The sequence below is a fragment of the Meles meles genome, chromosome 21 (genome assembly GCF_922984935.1).
Source record: "Meles meles chromosome 21, mMelMel3.1 paternal haplotype, whole genome shotgun sequence".
NCBI lineage: Eukaryota > Metazoa > Chordata > Mammalia > Carnivora > Mustelidae > Meles > Meles meles.
The window spans coordinates 43,413,594-43,433,146 of NC_060086.1; the positions used below are offsets into that span (position 1 = coordinate 43,413,594).

General features: G+C 59.8%; 1 protein-coding gene across 3 annotated transcripts in view; it reads left to right on the forward strand.

Annotated features, from left to right (window-relative positions):
• Positions 1-19,553, forward strand: part of LMF1 (lipase maturation factor 1) — a 73,270-nt gene that overhangs the window by 12,018 nt on the left and 41,699 nt on the right. For all 3 annotated transcript variants that reach the window (XM_045993458.1, XM_045993457.1, XM_045993459.1), the window contains exon 3: positions 779-789. In XM_045993458.1, the coding sequence (XP_045849414.1) occupies positions 779-789 (11 nt within the window). The remainder of the gene's footprint in view (positions 1-778; positions 790-19,553) is intronic.

Genomic DNA, 19,553 nt, shown 5'->3' on the forward strand with positions numbered 1-19,553 from the left:
CGAAGACGGAGTTGACGCATGGACGTGAGCTCCTGCTTCAGTTCCGCGAGGCTCGGGGAGCGGAGTGGGGCCGTTCGCTCTGTGGGAGCAGTGGTCTGCACACCCACTGCCCGCGCGCTGCCACGGACCCTTGTTCGCATCGCGCTCCGCTCTGGGAAAGCCCTTCCTCAGCCCCGGGCGTGGAGACCAGACGCCTTTCAGTTAGCGCCCCTTTGCGATCATCTGCTCGCGGTACTGGGCAATCTTGAAACTTTCAAGTTCTAGGGTAGGACATTTTCCTGATGTTTGATGCCAGATTTCCACTGTTACGTTTGCTCTTTCCTCAGACTCCTTGATGGGCCTGGGTGGGCATGGCCTTAGACCCCGAGGTGGGATGGGGGCCTGGGCAGCGGGTGGGCCCCGCGAGAACACCTGAGGGCAGGTCTCCCCTCCCCCACCTTCCCCCACCACATTTAACGTCCATGGGGTCTGTGACCTGACCCACTGTGTCCTGGGGTCACTGAGTTGGGCTTTACCTAGTTGGGTAGCATGATACCAATTTTTTTGACAAAGCAAGGCAAAAAAAATTTTGTGAGATTTTATTTGAGAGAGAGGCAGAAAGCCAGCACGATTGGGGTAGGGGACAGAGGGAGAGGGATGAGCAGGGAGCCCGACGCGACACTCCATCCCAGGACCCCGGGATTGTGACCTGAGCTGAAGGCAGACGTGTAACCGACTGAGCCGCCCAGGCGCCCAGCAAGGCAGAATTTTAATACCTTTTTCTCCTTTTGTTTTTTAGGTATTCATTTGGTAAGTGAAGTCAGAAAGTCCTCCGTGGGAGTTGAGCGTTGCTGGTGGGTATGTATTCCCACGCTCCTCCCGCTTGTCTCCTTGCCTGAGCCGCTGCCGTCCGCTTGGCAGGCGTCCGTGTTGTCTGAGGTCCGCCGTCTAGTCTGGAATCGTGGCCCACACTGGCTTCCGTGCCCACAGTGGTGGACCAGGGCAAGCAAGGAGGCAGGGGATGTTAGGCGTCTTGGTGTCGATGGCGGTCTCCACGCAGCTGGGACGATCCGGCCCATGACAGTGACCGCCCAGTGCTGTCACGGGTGGAGGCCGTGCCGTCCTGCAGGCCCGCCCCTCCCCACTCTGGGCCGTGCCAAGTTCCCAGAGGACACACACTTGTGGAGGGGTCGACTCGGGGCTAACACTGGCGGGCACCCCAGAGGCGGTCAAGTGCCTGTTCGCTTTGCTGAGGGGAGGAGTTCTGGATCCTGCAGCCTGTGCTCTGCGGGGAGTGCTGCGCCCAGAACGAGCCTGTGGGGTAGGGTTTGTTCAGAAATGAGGGGCGGTAGGCACGAGGCTGCTGGTGGGGGTGAGCAGAGGACAGCCCCCCGCTTCCCTCTGGGCCGAGCCGCACCGCGTGCCGGATCACAGACGGCTGCTCGCTCCAGCGGTCGGGACGGCCCACACGCCCACCACACAGCACGCCCGGCGCCCAGGCAGAGTCCCCGACCACACGAGGAATCCCCAGGATCTAATGCCATTGTCGTGACTGGGCACGAGCCCCGAATGCACGAAAACAAGAGCTCTCAGGAGAGGAACTGGTTAGATGAGAAAAGAGTCAGGTGGAAAATGCAGTATTTGAAACGAGACACTCCCTGGACGGGCTTGGCTGGGGGCGTGGAGGGTCCGAGAGGCCACCAGGCCCAGCAGAGCTCAGGCGCCGTGGGGAGGGCTCCGAGGTTGGTGGTGTGTGTATGGAGCCCTGGGGGGCGGGGCTCGGTGGCCGACGTTTCCAGATGTGGAACAACACACAGATGCCCAGCCCAGAGAGCCCCGTGAGTCCCGCACAGCATTGAGCGGAGGAGGCTCTGCCTCCAGGTCATCCACACGCGGCTGAAAGCCAGGGAAAGGGAGCGTGCTGAAAGCGGTAGGAGAAAGGGGACACGGCCCTGAGAGCTCGGGAGCTTGGGCCCTGCACCTTGGTGCTGACGTGGGAACCGGGACCCTGTCTGGGGACCGAGGCTTCAGGTCGGGGGAGTGAGAGAACTCAGGGTCCAGGGGCAGACTTGGGACGCCAGTGTGAGGTTCCGGGTCACACGGGAGGGACAGGAGCGATGGACGGGTAAGCTGGGCGTCCGGAAGGGGTGCCAAGCACGGAGAGCGGGAATCTGCCGGGCAGCGTGCACACCTCCGCTCCCCTCTTTATTTACACACACCTTCAAGTGAAGTACACGGTTTGTCCTGAGATGGACGGTGCCCCCCAGAGCAGACACACGCGACAGGCCCAGGGCACGCGGTGGGTGGGCCCACGTGGTCTCGGGTTTCCACGCGTTACGTGAAGCTGCACAACTTTTACAAAAAGACATTATTTATTTACAGGAGAGAGAGTGTGTGGATGCAGGCGGGGCGGGGCGCAGGGAGAGAGGGATCCTGAAGCAGCCCCTCGAGCACATCGTCTGACACAGGCTTCGGCCCCGGGACCCGAGACCACAACCTGAGCCGAGATCAAGAGTCAGACGCTGAGCCGACTGGGCCACTCAAGCTCCCCTGCTTTGTTGTTTGTTTTTTAATTTACTTATTTTATTATTTGAGAGTGGCGTGCACCCAGGTAGGGAGGGGCGGAGGGAGAGACAAGCTTAGCTAACTCAGCACTGAGCATGGAGCCCGACCCAGGGCTCGATCCCGTGACCCTGCAATGGGGGCCTGAGCTGAAACTGAGGCCACCCAGGCTGCCCGCGAAGCCGCACACAGTGAAGGAGAGTCACGGGGGGACGGAGGGTGCGCCGGGAGATGGGGGAGCCCCAGCTGCACTGGGTCGTGTCGGAGCAGTCGGGAAGGCACTCTGAGCTGAGAGCAGGGATGGGGTCAGAGGGCAGCACGGACCCCCGGGGGTACAGCAGTGGGACGGAGAGGGGGGACAGGCGAGGATTGCCTGCGCCGCGCTGCCCGGGCCCCGGCTCAGGAGCTGGTGAGTGGTGACACCTCCTATCCCGTGTGTGGGGACACCACAAGGCCCAGCAGCCATGTCCTGGCCACTAACAAGCATGACACTGAGAAGGGACCCCGTCATGTGGGTTCCGTTCCCCGCGAACCCTCTCTCCCGCCTGCCGGAGCAAGGGCAGCTTGCCGGCAAGCGACTCTGGGGCAGCGGCGGGTCTGCATCCCCGGTGCTGGCTCGGGAAGGCGGGGCCGTGGCTGGTTCCTCCTTTCACCTTGGGCTAAGCCCTGGGGGCGAGAGGGCAAGGAGACACATCGGGCCGGTGCGAGCCTGTTCCCAACCAGCGAGCTAGCGCAGCGGCCTGCAGTCACGGTCATGGCCACGGTCCTGGGGGCACTGAGGGCAGCCACAGACCGCAGCACAGCCTGATTCTCAGCTTGCTGGCCCCACCCCAGCTCCCCACCCCCCGACTGCAGCCCCTCCACAAATGCTTGTCTGGGGGTTACGTTCCCTTCAGGAGCTACTGTTTCCTCTTTTTTTAAAAAAATTTTATTTATTTGACAGATCACAACTAGGCAGAGAGGCAGGCAGAGAGACGGGGAAATAGGCTCCCTGCTGAGTAGAGAGCCCAAGGCGGGGCTCGATCCGGGACCCTGGGATCATGACCTGAGCCGAAGGCTCAGGGGCTCAGAGGCTTAACCCACTGAGCCACCCACACGCGCCAAGAGCTACCGTTTCTTACACAGCATTTGACAGAAGAACCCCAGACGCACACCGCGGAAAGAAGCACTTGGTGACAGCGGCTCGTCAAGAGGCTCCGACTGCTGTTGGCACTGCCAGGTGCGGGCTCTGCAGTGCAGGGAGGCGTCCGCGCGCATGCCCAGCCCCCAGAGGAGCGAGGGTGGGCCAGAAGGAGGTGCCGGGACCAGGGGATCCTCGCTGGGCCTACGGCTGGCGACAGACTCCGCTGGGGGTGCCCGCCGTGACGTGGCGTGGGGGGACGAAAGCGCGGAGCGTCGGAGGCTGGAGGAGAGACGGAGGTGGAGGAAGGTTTAAAGGAGTAAAAGCCAAGAACTTTCTACAAATGAATGAAAGGCACCGGTCCCGGATCCAGGAATTCCGGAGACTCCCCCACACCCCGCTGCGCACGTGTAAAGGCGAAAACCAGCAGGAGGAGAAAATCTTGCCTCAGCAGCAGTGCAGAGGGAAAACCCTCGCCGGCCCGCACCAGGCCCTCCCCTCGCCGGCCGCCCGCAGACTGACGGGCTCTTCCGGCAAGAGGGATGCCGATGTCTGTGAAAGTTGCCCCGACTCAGCAGGAGGAGGAGGGGAGCCTCTGGCCACCTGCAGATAGGAGGGCGAGCGACCATCTCAGTTTGAAGTCGCAAGTGAAGCTCTTCACTCGTCGTGGGCCCGTGTCCCTCGCGGACTTCTTAGCCGGCTGGACGCAGCTGCCCCGGAGCAGGGGGCCCCCTTGGCGTCCAGCCGTGCCCACACGTGGTCTTCCTGCTGGGGTTTGTGCTTTTGTCTGAAGCAAGAGGCAGGCGATGCAGGGATCTCAGGATCTGCCCTCGCGTCCCGCTCGCCTATGCGGTGGCACGGTCTAGGCGGTGCTCGGTGCGGCTGCGACAAGGGAAGGACCCGCCGCGGGGTCGGGACGGATGTCTGTGCTGAGCGAGAGCATGCCGCCCCCGCGCTTCACTTCGTGTGACCTCAAGGTTCTTCTCCAAGAAACCTGCCTTCTCTCTGTCTTGCTAAACTCTGGCGCTTTATGTGAACCTGTAACAGTGTTGTGACCCAGCAACCAACAGACCCTCACCCCATTTCAGGGTGGCCGAGGCCCCGTGCCCAGAGCCGTGCATTCGGGGCAGTTACAGTGAATGAGCCTCCGAGCCGGTCCGTGGCTCTGAAGACCTACCCCAGGGGACACCTGTGGGGCAGGGGTTCGCAGGGCTGCCCGAGCCGAGGTGGTGGGCTGTGGGGGACCCGTGGCTGCCCGTGGGACATGCGAGGCCGAGTCCAGGACCCACCCCCTCGGGGCCCTGCAGTCGGTGGCACACGGACCTTGGGTGTGGCTGTGAGACCGGGGCGGCATCTGGGGCGGGAGCGTGGCTGTCGGAAGAGCCAGCGAACAGCCGCTGTTTCGCTCGGCGTTCAGGCAGTCCACGCGCCATCCGTGCATTGTGGGCGTTGTCCTGGCGTTCACGAGCCTCAGCTGTGTCACAGGGAGCCCGAGACGCCCGGGGGGCAGGGGGCGGCCTCCCGCGGCCGCCCACCCACCCGCATCAGAGCGTGCTGACCACCGCCGCCGGCTTTGGACGCCTTCCCCTTCACTCGTCGCAGAGGCCACGCCAGTGGCTGAGGTGTGGCCCGCGTGCTGGCCAAACCAGCACACGAGGAGGACGGAGTCCCTGGGGCAGTTTCCCCTCGGGGCCGCCTGGGACAGCCCGTTTCCCGTCATGAGCAGGTCGTCTGGGCGCGCACCTGCTCTCGCGTGTTCATCTGTGGGTGGTGTCTTCGTTTCGCACCGTGGGCTCAGGTGAAGAGGCCGCCCGGTGGATCGCCTGCCGAGGGCCAGGCTGCCCAGGAGCACATTCTCAGCAGGTGAGCCCCACTAGCCGTCCGCTGGAGCCGCTCTCCCCGCACCGGCGTCGGCGGCCACGGGGGCGTGGGTCAAGGAGGCCCAGGTGGGAGCAGGTGCGGCCCCTTAGCCACACCTGCGCTGTGGCCGGCGCTCAATAGCCACGTCGGCCCGCACGTCAGCCGCTGCGGCGGGAAGTCCTGTGGATTTGCTGGCTGGGACTCCAGGGCCACGGACGCAAGCAGCTGCCTTCCCTGACCTCAAAGGACGTGGTGGGTGAAGTATCGGCCCCTCCAGTTTGGGGCGAGGGCTGCACCACCAGGCCTCTTTCCAGGTACCTTCCCTTTGTTCAGAAGGACATCGCGTTTCTTGGTGTGTCTGGGTTTCTGGAACCGTTTCTGCTGTCGTAAGGGTCCCCTCTGCAGTGCGAGTGGCTCCGTGACCCGGGGTCTCGAGTGCCCGTTTGCCACTGGCGGGCCTGCGGGAGGGGCTTGGCATGGGAATGGGGCTGTTTGCTCCGGGTCGCGGGGAAGCGCCTGGCGTGTTAGAAGTTGTTTGCCGCCGCGTCTGTGCGGAAGCTTTAGTGCGGCCTCGCCTGGAAGGCCCTGGTTTGGGAGCTTTTACTGCAAAGATGGGTCTAAGTGTAATTAATTCAGGTCCCCGCTAAGCGGGTTTCCTGCTCCCCTGGGAATGTGTGCTGGGGGAGTCCGACGTGGCTCTGTCCGTGAAAGCCGCCCAGGAACCAACAGGCCCCGCCCAGCTGGTGCTTCTAGTCCCTTTTGCCCAGAAGGGGCTGCTCTTAGCCCGCGGCCGCCCGCCGTTGCTCAAGTGCTGTTTGGCGAGGTTGGGACCCACAGAGGGCCCCGCAGTCCCTTTTTGGGGCTGAGTTCGGCCCCTTAGCCGCAGGTGCTTCTGCAGAGGCAGGCCCCGAGGCCTGGCGTGGTTGAGACCTCGAGGCGAGGCTGGCCGGCGGCTGCAGTGGGGACGGTCCCCGTGGCCAGGAGCCACGCCGTCACAGGGGCCCTTGTGCCCCCTCCCACATACGAGGAGGATGGGTGCTTGGCTGAGGCCTCCTGTGGCGTTTAAGGCCTCTGAGGCTTCTGGAGTGTTTCCAGTCCTGAAAGGATCCCGTAACTGCGACGGTTCTTTTAGCTCGAGCGCGTGCAGGTGTTGCCCCAGGGGCTCTCCCAGGCGGGTCCCGGGGCGATCTCCCCGACCCCCATCTTCTGGCAGGAGCCTCTGGAACTTGGCCGTTCAGGAGGGTGCAGGGTGCCTCGTGAGTGCGTCGGGTTCCGGCTCAGGAGTGCTCCTTCGTGGCCTGGCTCTCCACCGATGCCGCTGCCGCAGGGACTTTGTTCGGTCGTGCCGTCGTGGTTCTGAAGGTCTTGTCGTGAGGTCATTAAATCTGGCCCCTTCCGAGGCCAGGCCGCCCTGCTGAGTGCGGGGAACGGCAGGCGAGCACCGACCGAGCCGTGCTCCTGGCGTGTGCCTGGGACGTCCTGGTCCACAGGGCCGGAGGGAGCCTCAGGGCCACATCTGCTTTGGTCTTTCTCAAACAGGCCCAAAGATTGAACCCTCACGCGGCGCCTGAACATGGGAAGTGACGAAACACAGGTCCTCCTTGGTTAGACAGGGAGCCTGGGCCCCCTTCCTGGTCCCTGGGGCGTGAAGCATCTGACGGAAGGATTCTGGGGGGCTCCGTGCCGGGGGACGTTCCTCTGTGGGAAAAGAGCATTCTGTTTTCGCCGCGGGCCCATCTGGCAGGGTACAGCGTGCTTTAGGGACTGTTGGTTTCAGTAAGAAGCTCCGTGAACTACCGTTTTATGCTGATGGGCTCAAGGCCGGGTGTCAGCTGTCCTCGGGCCGGCGGTGTCCGGGGGCCTGGCCACGAACCGCTGGGTCAGAGAGCAGGACCCCGGAGGAGACGGGCCGAGCGCGCTCTCACGGGGGCGTGGAGGGCAGGATAGCCGCAGAGGGGAGAGCGGAGGGGCTGGGCGGGCAGGTGCTGCTCCTGCGCGGTCGGCGTCTGGCGGGAGTGGGGCTGCAGGGGGCGCCCACGCCTGCCAGGCCGGGCACTGAGGGCAGGTGCCTCACTGCGGGGCCTCATCCAAGCCGTGTCTGTGCTTGGAGATCTGGGGGAGAAGCAGCCCCGTCGGGTGCCGGGCGCGCGCCTCCTGTCCAGAGCGAGGCTTCTGCTGGTGCCTTACGAAGTCTGATTTTCACTCGGTCCGGCGCTGGCATCGATGGTCACGTGGCCCAGACTCTTGAACTCCGGGTCAGTCCCGGCAGCACCTTCTGCCAGCTGCTGTGAATTAGATGCTCGCTGTGACCCCATACCCTTGCTGCTCCTAAATTCATGCTTTAAAAACAGCTTAATGAGGGGTTTACTGGTCCAATTGGAATTTTTTATTAAAACCTATTAGTGCTGGAGCGGAGCCTGCCTACAGGAAGCGATTAGCTGGCCCCGGAGTTCCAGGCCGACTCGGCTGCAGCAGGTCCGGCAAACCGTTTCCAGACTCTCGTGGCCCCCGCGCTGCGCTTTGCCTGGTTCTCATATCCTCTGCTTTAATGCATGGCTCGTCTAATTCCCTTCCCAGCCCCCATGTCCAAGCAAGCAGTTTCTTTTAATCAAATTATTGCCGTAATCAGAGGCAGCCCGGCCTGTCCTGCCTTGTGAGCTTTCCTGGCGGTGCACCCTTTCAGGGGAGTCTCCCCGCTGTTTCCTGGGTGCTCGGCTCGACACGGCCACTCTCCTAGCGCGGCCCTCAAGTCTCAGCGCGCCCTTCCTCCCCGACACGTGGGGATGAGAGGGGCCTCTCGGCACCGTTGACGTTTGGTCTCTCGTCCGCTCGTGTCCTGAGGAAGGACAGAGAAGCCCGGATCCAGTGATTCCCGGAGCCACCACGTGACCCGCGTGGGCTGTGACCGGGCTCTGCCGGCAGACCTGCGCAGTCCAAAGTGAGGAAGCGGTCTCGAAGCGTGTGTGCGCGGGACTCAGCGGGAGCCGCCCTGGTTGGCCGGGACAGCCTGAGAGGGGCCCGGAGCCCGGCTGCCATCAGCCTGTCGTGTCTGAAGTTTCAGGTGCTTTCTCAACCAGGGTCTTGGGGTTGGTCCTGATCCGGGGGGAGTATTCTTGCCCCCCACCGCCCCTGTCGCCGTCCTCTCTTTGCCCAGCCGTCTCTGTCTGCACACCACAGTTCCCTCCTCTGCTCCCCGGAGCACCAGGGCACGGAGACTTCCTGCTGCCGGAGAGGAGCGAGCGGTGAGGGGCTGGGGCCTAGGGGTCACCAAGGCACGCTCCCCACGAGGAGCAGCCGGCGCTCCTGGCTGTGACCCGCTTGGCACAGTTGTCCCCAGGGGACTAGCATGTGGAAGGGGCAGTCAGGTCTGGGGTGCTGGGCCCTTGGGGACATCTCTTACACTCCCGGGTTCTCCGTCCTCATGTGTGCGCTGAGCATGCTGCCTGATTTTCAGTCTTGCCTTTCTCATGTGACGCTCGCTCCTCCCTCTCGTGTTACCCTCTGCCTTATACCCTCTTTGACCCTCATGCCTCCTCAGAGCTGTGTGCACGCGTGGACGCACACGCGCTCAGGTTAAGACCCCTCTACCCCCGAGTGGGGCCGTGCTACGTGCGTGTCTGCCACTCTCTGTTTTCGCTCAGGACTGCCTGGTGAAAGTTCTTTGGTTGGACCTACAAGAAAAAAAAAATCTTAAAATCTTTTTTTTTTAAAGATTTATTTATTTGACAGAGCACGCACAAGCAGGCAGAGAGGCAGGCAGAGGCAGAGAGAGGGGAAAGCAGGCTCCCCGCTGAGCAGAGCGTCCGATGCGGGACTCGAGCCCAGGAGCCTGGGATCATGACCTGAGCCGAAGGTAGCGGCTCAACCCACTGAGCCACTCAGGCGTCCCAAGAAAATATATTTTAAAGATCTTTTTTCTTACACGATCAGTAGCATTTTGTTTTTCTCAATTTTCCCGTCACATTTGGCTACCCATTTCCAGTTCTAAAACTTGCTTATCTCTTTAATATGCAGAATCCTAGAATAGGGAAGAAGCATTTTGTTGCTCTAATTCATACTTCTAGTTCTGAATCCATTTGGACAGCTTTTGTCTGAAATACTTCTAAATTACCTTTTGCTAAATTGTATAGATGTGGATGCTTGACTAACACTTGCTTTTTTGGCTTTTGGATTTATTTCCAATAATTTGAAACAAAAATGTGAAAAATGATTTGTATCCAACTTAATACAACTCTTTTTTAAAGATTTTATCTATTTGACAGAGAGAGAGGCAGGCAGAGAGAGGGGAAAGCAGGCTTCCTGCTGAGCAGAGAGCCTGATGCGGGGCTCGATCCCAGGACCCTGAGATCATGACCTGAGCCAAGGCAGAGTCCCAACCCACTGAGCCACCCAGGAGCCCCATTAATAAGATTTTCAAACAGGAAAGTCACTACAGACTAAATGTGGCAAAGAATGGGCTTTGGAATGAATACAGACAGCATTTCTTGTCAGTCGCAGTAATCACAGTAACAACACGGTCGATGAACGGTTGTCTCCTGGGTGCTGGCGCCTTTGGGGATGAAAAACATGGTTTTGTGACCCCCTATTTTCTGGAGACTTGCTGCAAGTCCCTGTGGCCAGGTCTGTCTGACTGGTACATACGCTCCCCTCCGCCGTCCCACTATTGCTGTCGTGGCTTCGTGCTGCTCGGAATGGCCTTCCTACCCCCACGCCTGGTCGTAGTTCTAGCTCCGCTGGGCAGGGCCGAGTGCTCGTCTGTTCCCTCCTTATTCCTGTGGTCAGAACGATCATGGGTCTTTTCACATAAGTGGTTTTATCTGATTTTTTAAAAATTGTGTTCCAGTTCATTAATTTGTAGTTTTTATGTGTTTCCTCTTTCTGGGAGGAAGGGGTTTATTATTTTCTAAGATTTGAGTTGATTATATAACTCAATAATTTTCCATCTTTTCTTGGCTGCTAATGAAAGCATGCAGACAGGTTGCCACTCTCTTCTGACTGTCTCTCCTTGGCCTACCCACCCCATCAGGTGACATTCTTGTGTCTTCCTGACAATGGCACATAGTGTAGGTTTGGGTTTTTTTTTTTTTTAAGCTTTTATTTATTTGAGAGAGGGAGCACAAGTAGGGGGAGGGAGAAGCAGGCTTCCCGCTGAGCGGGGAGCCCAATGCAGGGCTCCATCCCAGGAGTCTGGGATCATGACCTGAGCCGAAGGCAGACACTTAACCAACTCAGCTGCCCGGGCATCCCACATACTGTAGTTTTATAATCATGAGTGCTGATACTTACTTGGTCCAAGTGCTGTTCAGAGAAGAGCTTCAAAAATCCCAAGCCCTTCAGAGTTTTATAGGCGATCTTTCGTTGATCAGTTTCTGATTTTAGTACATAGTGAGCAGATAAGTGGGCCTGAAGGTTGTTCTTTCAATTATTAAAAAAAAAAAAAGGTGTGTATGGATTAGAAAGAAATTGTATCACACAGCTCCTAACAACATCAGAAAGTATCTCCTTTTACCTCTGCTCAACCCCTCCTGTCTCCCAGAGCAGCTCCTGGACTCCTTCTACCACTGCTGGTATTTGCCTTGTGTGTGCTTCTAGACTTGATGTCCTTATTATGAATGCTAAGGATTACTTTCTGCTATCTCTCATTCCCTTTCCCTTACCATCCCAGTAGAGTTATGTCACAAATATGATTTATGAAACTCATGTTCACTCTTGATACTGTGTGAACATCAGCTGCGGAGCCAGCAGTGAATTGTGCTCAACTGTTTCTAATAACTCTTTGTTTTTCCTGGAGTTAATAGTTGCCTCTTCTTTTTTGGTTTGCTTTTCCATCTCTGATCATGCTTCACCATTCCATTCCAAATTCACCAACACAACCGCTGACCTCTCCTGATACTATTTTTACTGACTCACACATGTTAAGTAATCTACCACTTCCTTTCCTCCCAAGAGATTTCTGCTTGGGAACTATAGCCCCCTGGAGTGGATGCTTTATAGGCCTCCGGATTTGGAGGTCGTGAGGCAGGTTAACTCCTTGTCAGATTGGATACCACTGACTTATTTGTCCTTCCTCCTGTCCTAGAGACCCTTACGGTTCACAGAGAGTGGCCCCATGGTGCTAGGTGAAAGGCTCAGAGAGACACAGCCACTCCACTGCCTTCTTCCCCACGTATCTGCTAGAGCGTCGTTCTTAGGAAAGGTCCTTTTTAAGTGCTTGTGTTGATCACGTTGTAGAAAGACCACTACAAGCAGCCGGGAGACAGTCCTTCCCTCTCCTGCCCCAGCACGAGCAGTTGCCTTTCTGAGGTGAGACGAACCATCGCCCCCATGCTCTTTCCCTGCCAGGTAAACACTCATGCGTCCTGAGTCACCGTGAGCAGCTGAGAGGCCAGAGGCGGGCTGTGGTCTTCTCAGACACCACTGCTGCTGGCTGGCTTGGAACCTCCCGAATCTGGGGCGCGTTCCTGCAGCTTCCTGGCTGCTACGCCGCCTTGTTGGGTGCAAGAGCGGCCCAGCGTCCGCGAGCCTGACCTGTGCCGGCGCCAGTAACAGGGAGAGGCATTGTTGGGTTAGCCCGGAGTAGCAGCTGTGTGCCCGTTTCTGTTGTAAATGCTTTGATATTTTAAAACAGAAATTTTATGCACGGAGGCCGTGCTTTGTTGCTGTTACAATAGCAGCCCTTGTGTGCGTGGACTCGTTGAATGGAGGTCCTGATCCCGGGCTGTCTCAGCGCCCTCGATAGTTCCTAAGTGCGCAGAACACATCTCTTCTCAGCGGCTGGTGTCCTTGTCCTGCGGGAGACTTCACAGCTCTTTCAGAGGGTCTGTGCGCTCACTGTGGGCATGCTGGCGGGTCCCCATCTAAATTTCTGGGACAAGACGGAGCACCGCTGGTTTTCCACTTGGCTTTAGCCTCGGCGAGCGGCTTTGGAGCATTCAGGAGACTCGCCTGCACACAGGACTGTGATACACTTTTGTGCCGCATCCGTTCACACTGACTTGGCCTCCAGACTTGCTGCTCCCTCTGTGGGACACGGCCCCAGGCCACCTCTGTTTGTCTCCAACTCCCCCCGCCCCGACGTGGGTTTGGATGTGTATGTCGGTTTATCATTTATCTGCCTGTCCTCCTCCCCAAGAGAGTCAGCCCATGAGGGCCGGGGCTTCGTGGGTCCCCCAGCATCACCGCGACACACAGGACGGGGGAGCTCGATCACAGCGTGGCCGGTCACGGTCAGCCTGCACGTGGGTCCGCGCTCAGATGCCACAAGGAGGCAGTGGTCTGGGTTTGTAGAAGTGGCTACACATTCTTACGTTGTCGTTCTTCTCTAGACCGCCGGCGGCTCAGGAGCCCTGCTTGGTGTGGTGCCCGACATGTTCATGGAGAACACTGATCAGGGCGTTCGAGGTCCCCAGGGCCGTGGCTCTTGAACTCAGCCCACGGGCGCAGCTGCGTTCTGGTGTGTGGGACACGGCTGCGTTGACGCGCACAGCCGTTCCTGGGGATTCCGTGGCCTCCGTGGCATGACAGCCTCAGGTGGGCTCACAACACCTCTTGCTCCTCCGTGCTGTGAGCTGCGTGTGGGGACGCACCGGGCAAGATGCCCACGGTGCGGCGATCAGACCCCACCGCAGGCAAAGCGCAAATGGAAAACCAACCACAGAGCAAGAGGCGCCACACGCGGTCCCGTGCGAGGTCTGTGCTCCTCGGCACCAGCGGGGTGAATTCAGGGTTAACGGGGGCATGGCCACGCTTTGTTCCCAGGTTGCGAGGCGAGAGGGGGCTCTTGTCCGGGGCAGAGCCCCCGGTATCCTGTCCAGGAGCAAGGCCTCACGAGCCCACTGCCGACCTGGGACTATAGCTTGTACCTGGCGGAATGGCGCTTGTAAGCGGCGATCTGGACCTAGCGTCTGACTCACAGAAGTGCTGCAGAGAGACGTGCGGAGGCTGCATCAGCCCAACCCTGCGTCCTTGCAGATGGCACGGAACCGTGGTCAGACTGAGACAGCGGCGCTGGCAGGGCCGTCGACTGACCCAGACCGTGGCTGGGCTTCTCCGGCTGCCCCACTGGTGCCCCTTCCCGCCCCGGGGCCCGCACTGCACTCTGTCGCCGCGTCTCCTTGGGCCCCCTGGTCTGCGGCAGTCTGTAGGACCTCCTTGGCTCGTGAGCTTGGTCATTCTGGGCCGTTCTGGTCCCATATTTGCTCCGATGCCCCCACACTGGGTTTGTCTGGTTTCTGGGACGAGACGGGTCACAGAGGCGAGATGCCCTTGTCACAGATCGGGTGCCCGAGTCCACACGACTCGCCGCGGGCCTGGATCACCTGGTGAAGGTGTGTTTCCAGGTGTCTCCTCCCGCCGGTTCCCTGTCCGTGGAAGCTGGTCACTGGGCCCAGTCTGCGCCCCAGGGGAGGGAGGACTCCGCTGCACCCCCAAAGGGCATCTCCCCGCGTGACTGGGAATCCCTCAGTGAGGAAGGTTCATGTCTGCTCCCCACGTCTTCACCAGGGCTCACGTCGAGTGGGGCTCCGGGTTATGTCCCACACGGTTCTAGAAGATGGGCGTCAATGTGTGGCTATACGTTATAGTCACATAGTCATTAGAAATTGGGGAAGTTTTTGGTTTTATTTATTTATTTAAAAGATTTTGTTTATTTATTTGACAGGCAGAGAGAGAGGAGGAAGCAGGCTCCCCCCTGAGCAGAGAGCCTGATGTAGGGCTCGTTCCCAGGACCCTGAGATCATGACCTGAGCCAAAGGCCGAGGCTTTAACCCACTGAGCCACCCAGGCGCCCCTGGGGAAGTTTTTTTTTTTTTGAGATTATGCAATTGTCCTGTTTTTTTCCTTCAAGATTTGCCCGCTGATTTAGGCTTCCCTGCGGCCGTGGTTACTGTGATGTTCCAGAAGTGATTTTTCTTTCCCTCATTCCTTCTTCGGAACTCCCCTGCATGGAAGGGCGGTCCTTTCTCCCCCATTTATTTGTCAAATACTCGTCTGTGTTGCTGTGGCTACTTAGGAGTTCTCGTAGAGTAGGATCCCGCATGAGGAGGACCCGCTTTGCTGCTCGGCGCCCAGCCGTGGCCTGGGGCCTGGCTGCCGCGGCCTTGTGGAGCCCCCCTCCTCCCCTGCCCGACTTCCCAGCCCTCCGGGAGCTGCGGGCCCATCTGGTGACGTCCCTCCTGCAGCCGTCACTTCAGCTCTTTTCCCCCAGGCCCTGGTTCCCTATCACAGAGAACAGCGTCAGGCGCCACAGCCTGGGTGCCGGTGTGCTCGCCGCCCGTGGGGTAGCACCGCCGCTCCGCCCCACGGTGGACGGAGCCAAGGAAGTGTGCGAGCACCCAGAGCCCAGCACCGACAGGCTGGACGCGCCCCTTGGACCCGGATGCCCCTCCGAGGCCCCGGGCTGCGGGAGAGCTGCCCGCTCTGCCGGCGCCCGCGCCGTGATGCTGGGGAGCCGGCCGCGTGGGCGCTGACGGGGCTTCTCAAGTCCACACCTGTGCCCGCGTCGTGGAACCTGGGGCAGGGGGTCCTGGGGGGCTCTGCACTGCTCCTCGGCGTGCTGTGAGCCGGCGACTGCTCCGAACGGTAAACATGGAGCAGGATGGCGTCTGTAAATCTTGGAAGGAGCAGGCAGGATGTGTGGGCAAGGCAAACAGAAACTGTAAGCAAGGAGCGTGTTTATCACCGTGCAGCGTCTCACGCTCACGTCCGTGTGGCCTGCTACACAGACGTGTTATCTGTAACGTGTTGTGCTTGTGTCCGGCCCGCCCACGTCTCTGCTCGCGGCACCCCGAGGGCTTGCGGAAGGTGTTTCCACTGTGTGCCCGCGGGAGGACCTCGGTGTCCCAGGGCGCTGTCCTCCGTGGAGGCATTTATGAAACAAGCTGCAAACGTGCCGGAACAGCGAGCCGTTCGCTGAAAGCCCGTGATGTGGTCCGGCGGAGAGTTGTGGGAGGCAGTCGTTAAACCAGCAACGAGCAGGGGTGCCGGGCCCCGGGAGCCGGGGAGGACTGTCTGCGGCAGCCCCAGGGTGGCCGGGCAGCCGGGTCCCAGTGCGAGCCCACGATCAGCACCGCCTCTCGAGGACAGCGTGGCCACACAGGTATGGCTTGGCCTCTTCCAAGTGCGTGAGCCTCTGGGTCGCCGGCCCCGCTTGACGGTTTTCTCCAGCAGGCCTGGGGGTGTGCGGAAAGACTGCGAGGGCTTCGCCACTGTGTTTGCGGCAGAAGAAAATGGAAACAGCCCGAAAGGTTCAGCCACAGAGAATGAGTTAAAATGATATCTCTGTGGATTACTAAACGATAAGATTTAATGATGCAAAAATATACTTAAAATATTTTAAAGTGAGTTTAAACTATGTGTACTCTATTCCATTGCTGCTTCTGAGAAATCCTTTGAAATGATTTTGCGGTACGTGATCAGGGAATTAGACTTTTCTCTAGGTGATCAGGTCACCTCTTAGTTCCACTTTAACTGAGCGTGTTTGCTTTCCATTAAGAACTAGTAAACTTGATAGCATTAGTTTTCATAAGTTGGTTCTAGTAAAACGCGATCAGCGTCAGACGGAAGGTGGACAATGGGACCGCACAGCGGAGGGGACTGTGCTCCCACAAGGCCCTGAGGAGTCCGGCTTGGGACAGGGAGGGCGGGAGAGGGGATGAGGCTGTAGTGAGGCCCCTCCCAGCAAGGGGCCTTTGGCTTGCTGGAAAGTCCCTTCCTTTTCTGGGACTGGGGGCTTCATGGTGTTTATGGCTAGAAGCGGGATATGGACGGGTTCGGGGCCTGTTCTGAGTGTGGGGGCGACGTGGGCCTGCCCCTGCGGGGGGTTTGGGAGGAGTGGAGGTCTTCAGAGCACGGCAGGGTGTTCAGACTAGGAACAGACTCAGATTCGTCTCTCCTGTTGGCCCGTCTGAGGTTGGCCTGTGCTCTGCATTGCTCCAGGCAGGACTGGACAGTCTGTCTAAGCCCTCTTGGTGGTGCATGGAGAGAGCCCCCCCAGGTGGGCCCCCGGGTGCCCTGCATACAGTGCTTGGAGAGAGCCTTGCAGGTGCCCCGCAGGTGGTATGTGGGGAGAGGCCCCCAAATGTCTTGCTGGTGGTGCGTGAAGACATCCCCTGCCCCAGTGGTGCATGGAGAAAGCCCCCCCCCAGGTAGTGCATGGAGAGGAGCTCCCCCCCCAGAAGCGATGCATGAAGAGAACCACTCAGATGCCCCCCAGGTGGTGTATGGAGAGGGGCCCCCCAGGTGGTGCGTGGAGAAAGCCACCCAGGTGCCCCACAGGTAGTGTGTGGAGAGAGCCCCCACCAAGTGGTGCATTTAGGGAGTCGCCCCCAGGAGGTGCACGGAGAGAGCCTCCCCAGGTGCCCCCCCAGGTGGTGCGTGCAGAGAGCCCCCCAGTTGTCCCATAGACGGTGCGTGGACAGAGCCCCGCAGATGCCTGCAGGTGGTGCGTGGAGACATACCCGCCCCCTCCCCACCATGGTGCGTGGAGAGAGCCCTCCCAGGTGGTGCATGGAGAGAGCCCTCCCAGGTGGTGCATGGAGAGAGCCCCCCCAGGTGGTGCATGGAGAGAGCCCCCAGGTGCCCCTCAGGTGGTATGTGGAGAGAGCCCCCCCATGAGGTCGTGCGTGAAGAGAACTCCCCAGGTGCCCTGCAGGTGGTACATGGAGAGGGTCCCCCCAGGGGGTGTGTGGAGAGAGACCCCTCCGGTGGTAGGTGGGGAGAGGCCCCCAGATATCTTGCAGATGGTGCATAGAGACATCCCCCCCCCCCAGGTGGTACGTAGAGAGACCCTCCCCCGGTGGTACATGGAGAGAGCCCACAGGTGCCCCACAGGTGGTATGTGGAGAGGGTTCCCCCAGAGGGTGCGTGGAGAGAGCCCGCAGGTGGTGCATGGAGAGAACCCCCCCCCCCCCGGTGCCCTGCAGGTGGTGTGTGGGAGCGCTCCCTCTCCAGGTTGTGCGTGGAGAGGGCTGAGGGTCCAAAGAGTGCTCATCTAGGAAGCAGCATCTAGGTTAGCGTGGGAGGGGCTGGTAAGGCAGGGCGATGGTCTGCTGGAGCCACTGAAGGAGCCCAGCAGTGGGCGTGAGCCTGAGGAAAGGATTTGGTGCCTGGGATCTGCAAGGGCAGTCCACAGAACAGGGGCCGTGCTCAGTGTGGCCCTCGATGCTTCTTCCAGCCTAGTGACTTTACTGATCTGCCCACTCTGTCTGTGCCGTGTTTCTGGTTTTGTGGTTTTTGATGGCAAGAAAGCCCCTTCCGTCTGAGTTAAGAGCTGTGTGATCTGCCTCAAGAAAGGCCCAGGGCTTGGGGATGAAAGCTATGACTCAGGAGACAGGAAGCTGTGATTCTCAGCACGCCAAGTGGCTCTCCGGGCCTCAGAAGCTTCTGGACTCCCACAGCTCGGCCCCTTCCTAAATTCTAAGCATGTACGTGGTTGTGTTGACTCAGGCTCTCACTTGGCGTCTGGGCCCAGGCTGCCCGGGCACAGTACCCGTTCCCACAGCGTGGCAAGGTCAGCGCCTGCCACTTAGAACATACCCTCACGCAGCCCTCACGCCCGCCATTTGGTCACTTGGCTTCAAGACCCAGACTGAGACCGTCAGCTGAGCGTCCATAAATGGACAGTTCTTGTCCCTTTTTCCCTTCTGATGGTGCCAAAATCAGCAAGTATTGTCCTAATCCCCAAGGAAAATAGTGACGGGGCATGTCTGGTGTGGGTGTGAGCAGCGGGGGGGCTTCTGTGTCCGTACGAGCTCCACGGTTTGGGAGCAGGATGCCCCCTCTTACGCCGTCACCAAACGGGAACAGAACCCTCAGTCTTAGCAAACGCGGCTGCGAGACACCAGGACCCTGGATCGTCCCTCTCCTTCCCTCGGGCCCTGCACGCTGGCGTGTGTCGGCTGCGCGGCCGCAGTCTGCTGGTTTCCGGGGGCGGCGCTCTCCCCACCAGCACGCCGCCGGCCCTCAGGCCCCCGTCTGCCTCCAGCTCCTCACCTCCTTCGGGAAGCCGGCCCCTCGGACAGAGGACGGGGCGACGAAACCGCCGTTAGAGCTTCGCCTGAAGAGTTCGGCTAGCCTCGCCGCCCTCCCGGAGCCCTGGCTTTCAGCGGCTCTGCTGCTGTCCTCTTCTGGAAAACACGCGCGCTCTGCTGGCGTTTGTAAAAATCTTGTGTCTCTCTATAACGTTTAATGGCTTTCCTTCTGAATATCTTCTTAAAAGACTTATTCCCATACTCACTGTAAGCTTGGCTTCTAGAACAAATGGCAGTTTAAAACCCTGCATTTCACAGGCTGGCAGTCAGTTCTAGATGTCCCAGCGGATGGGAGAAGGCCCTGCTCACCGAACTTAGGGTTACGTGACTCCGGGAGTGTGTGGCGAGGGTCTGCCGCACCGGCTGGAGCGGACCGCAGGCCGTGGTGCTCAGGGACGCGCCCCCTGGCGCAGCCCCCTACCGCAGCACCTCGGAAATGTCGCAGGGGTTCCAGCAGGTTCCAGCGTTGCCGGCTGCCTCGTGTGCGGTTGCTGTGTCCGGAGGAGGCCGCGGTGTGTTCCCATAGCCGTCGAGGCCTCCCCCGCGGCCCCCGGGCACCCAGACAGGATTCTGCGAGCGGCTGACCGCCTCCAGCCCTGCCGTCCCCTGCCCGTCACTGGTGGGCTAGCCGCTGGCTCCAGGCGGCATCGGAGTGGGGTGCCTCGTGGGTGCGGGACTTCTCTTGCCGTCGGTCGGAAAGCACGGGCTACCTTCCCTCCCTCTCTGCGATGGTGAGATCAGCGAGGGGCCAGCTGTTACCAACCCAATCCATTTCCAGAAAGCTCTCTGTCAGCAGCACCGGAAGGCCCGGCCAAGATGGTGCCGAGTGTCTGGACTCAGACCCTCAGGGCCCGCCCAGGGCACACGCTCTCATTCTGTCATTCTGCTGGCATTTCTCTGCGATTTTTTTTTTTTTTAATTGAATCAACTTTCCTTCTTCAACTCCTTGGTCGCTTGAAACCCAGCTTCTCTGGAAAACTCAAGATAGAACACTTAATCTTTCC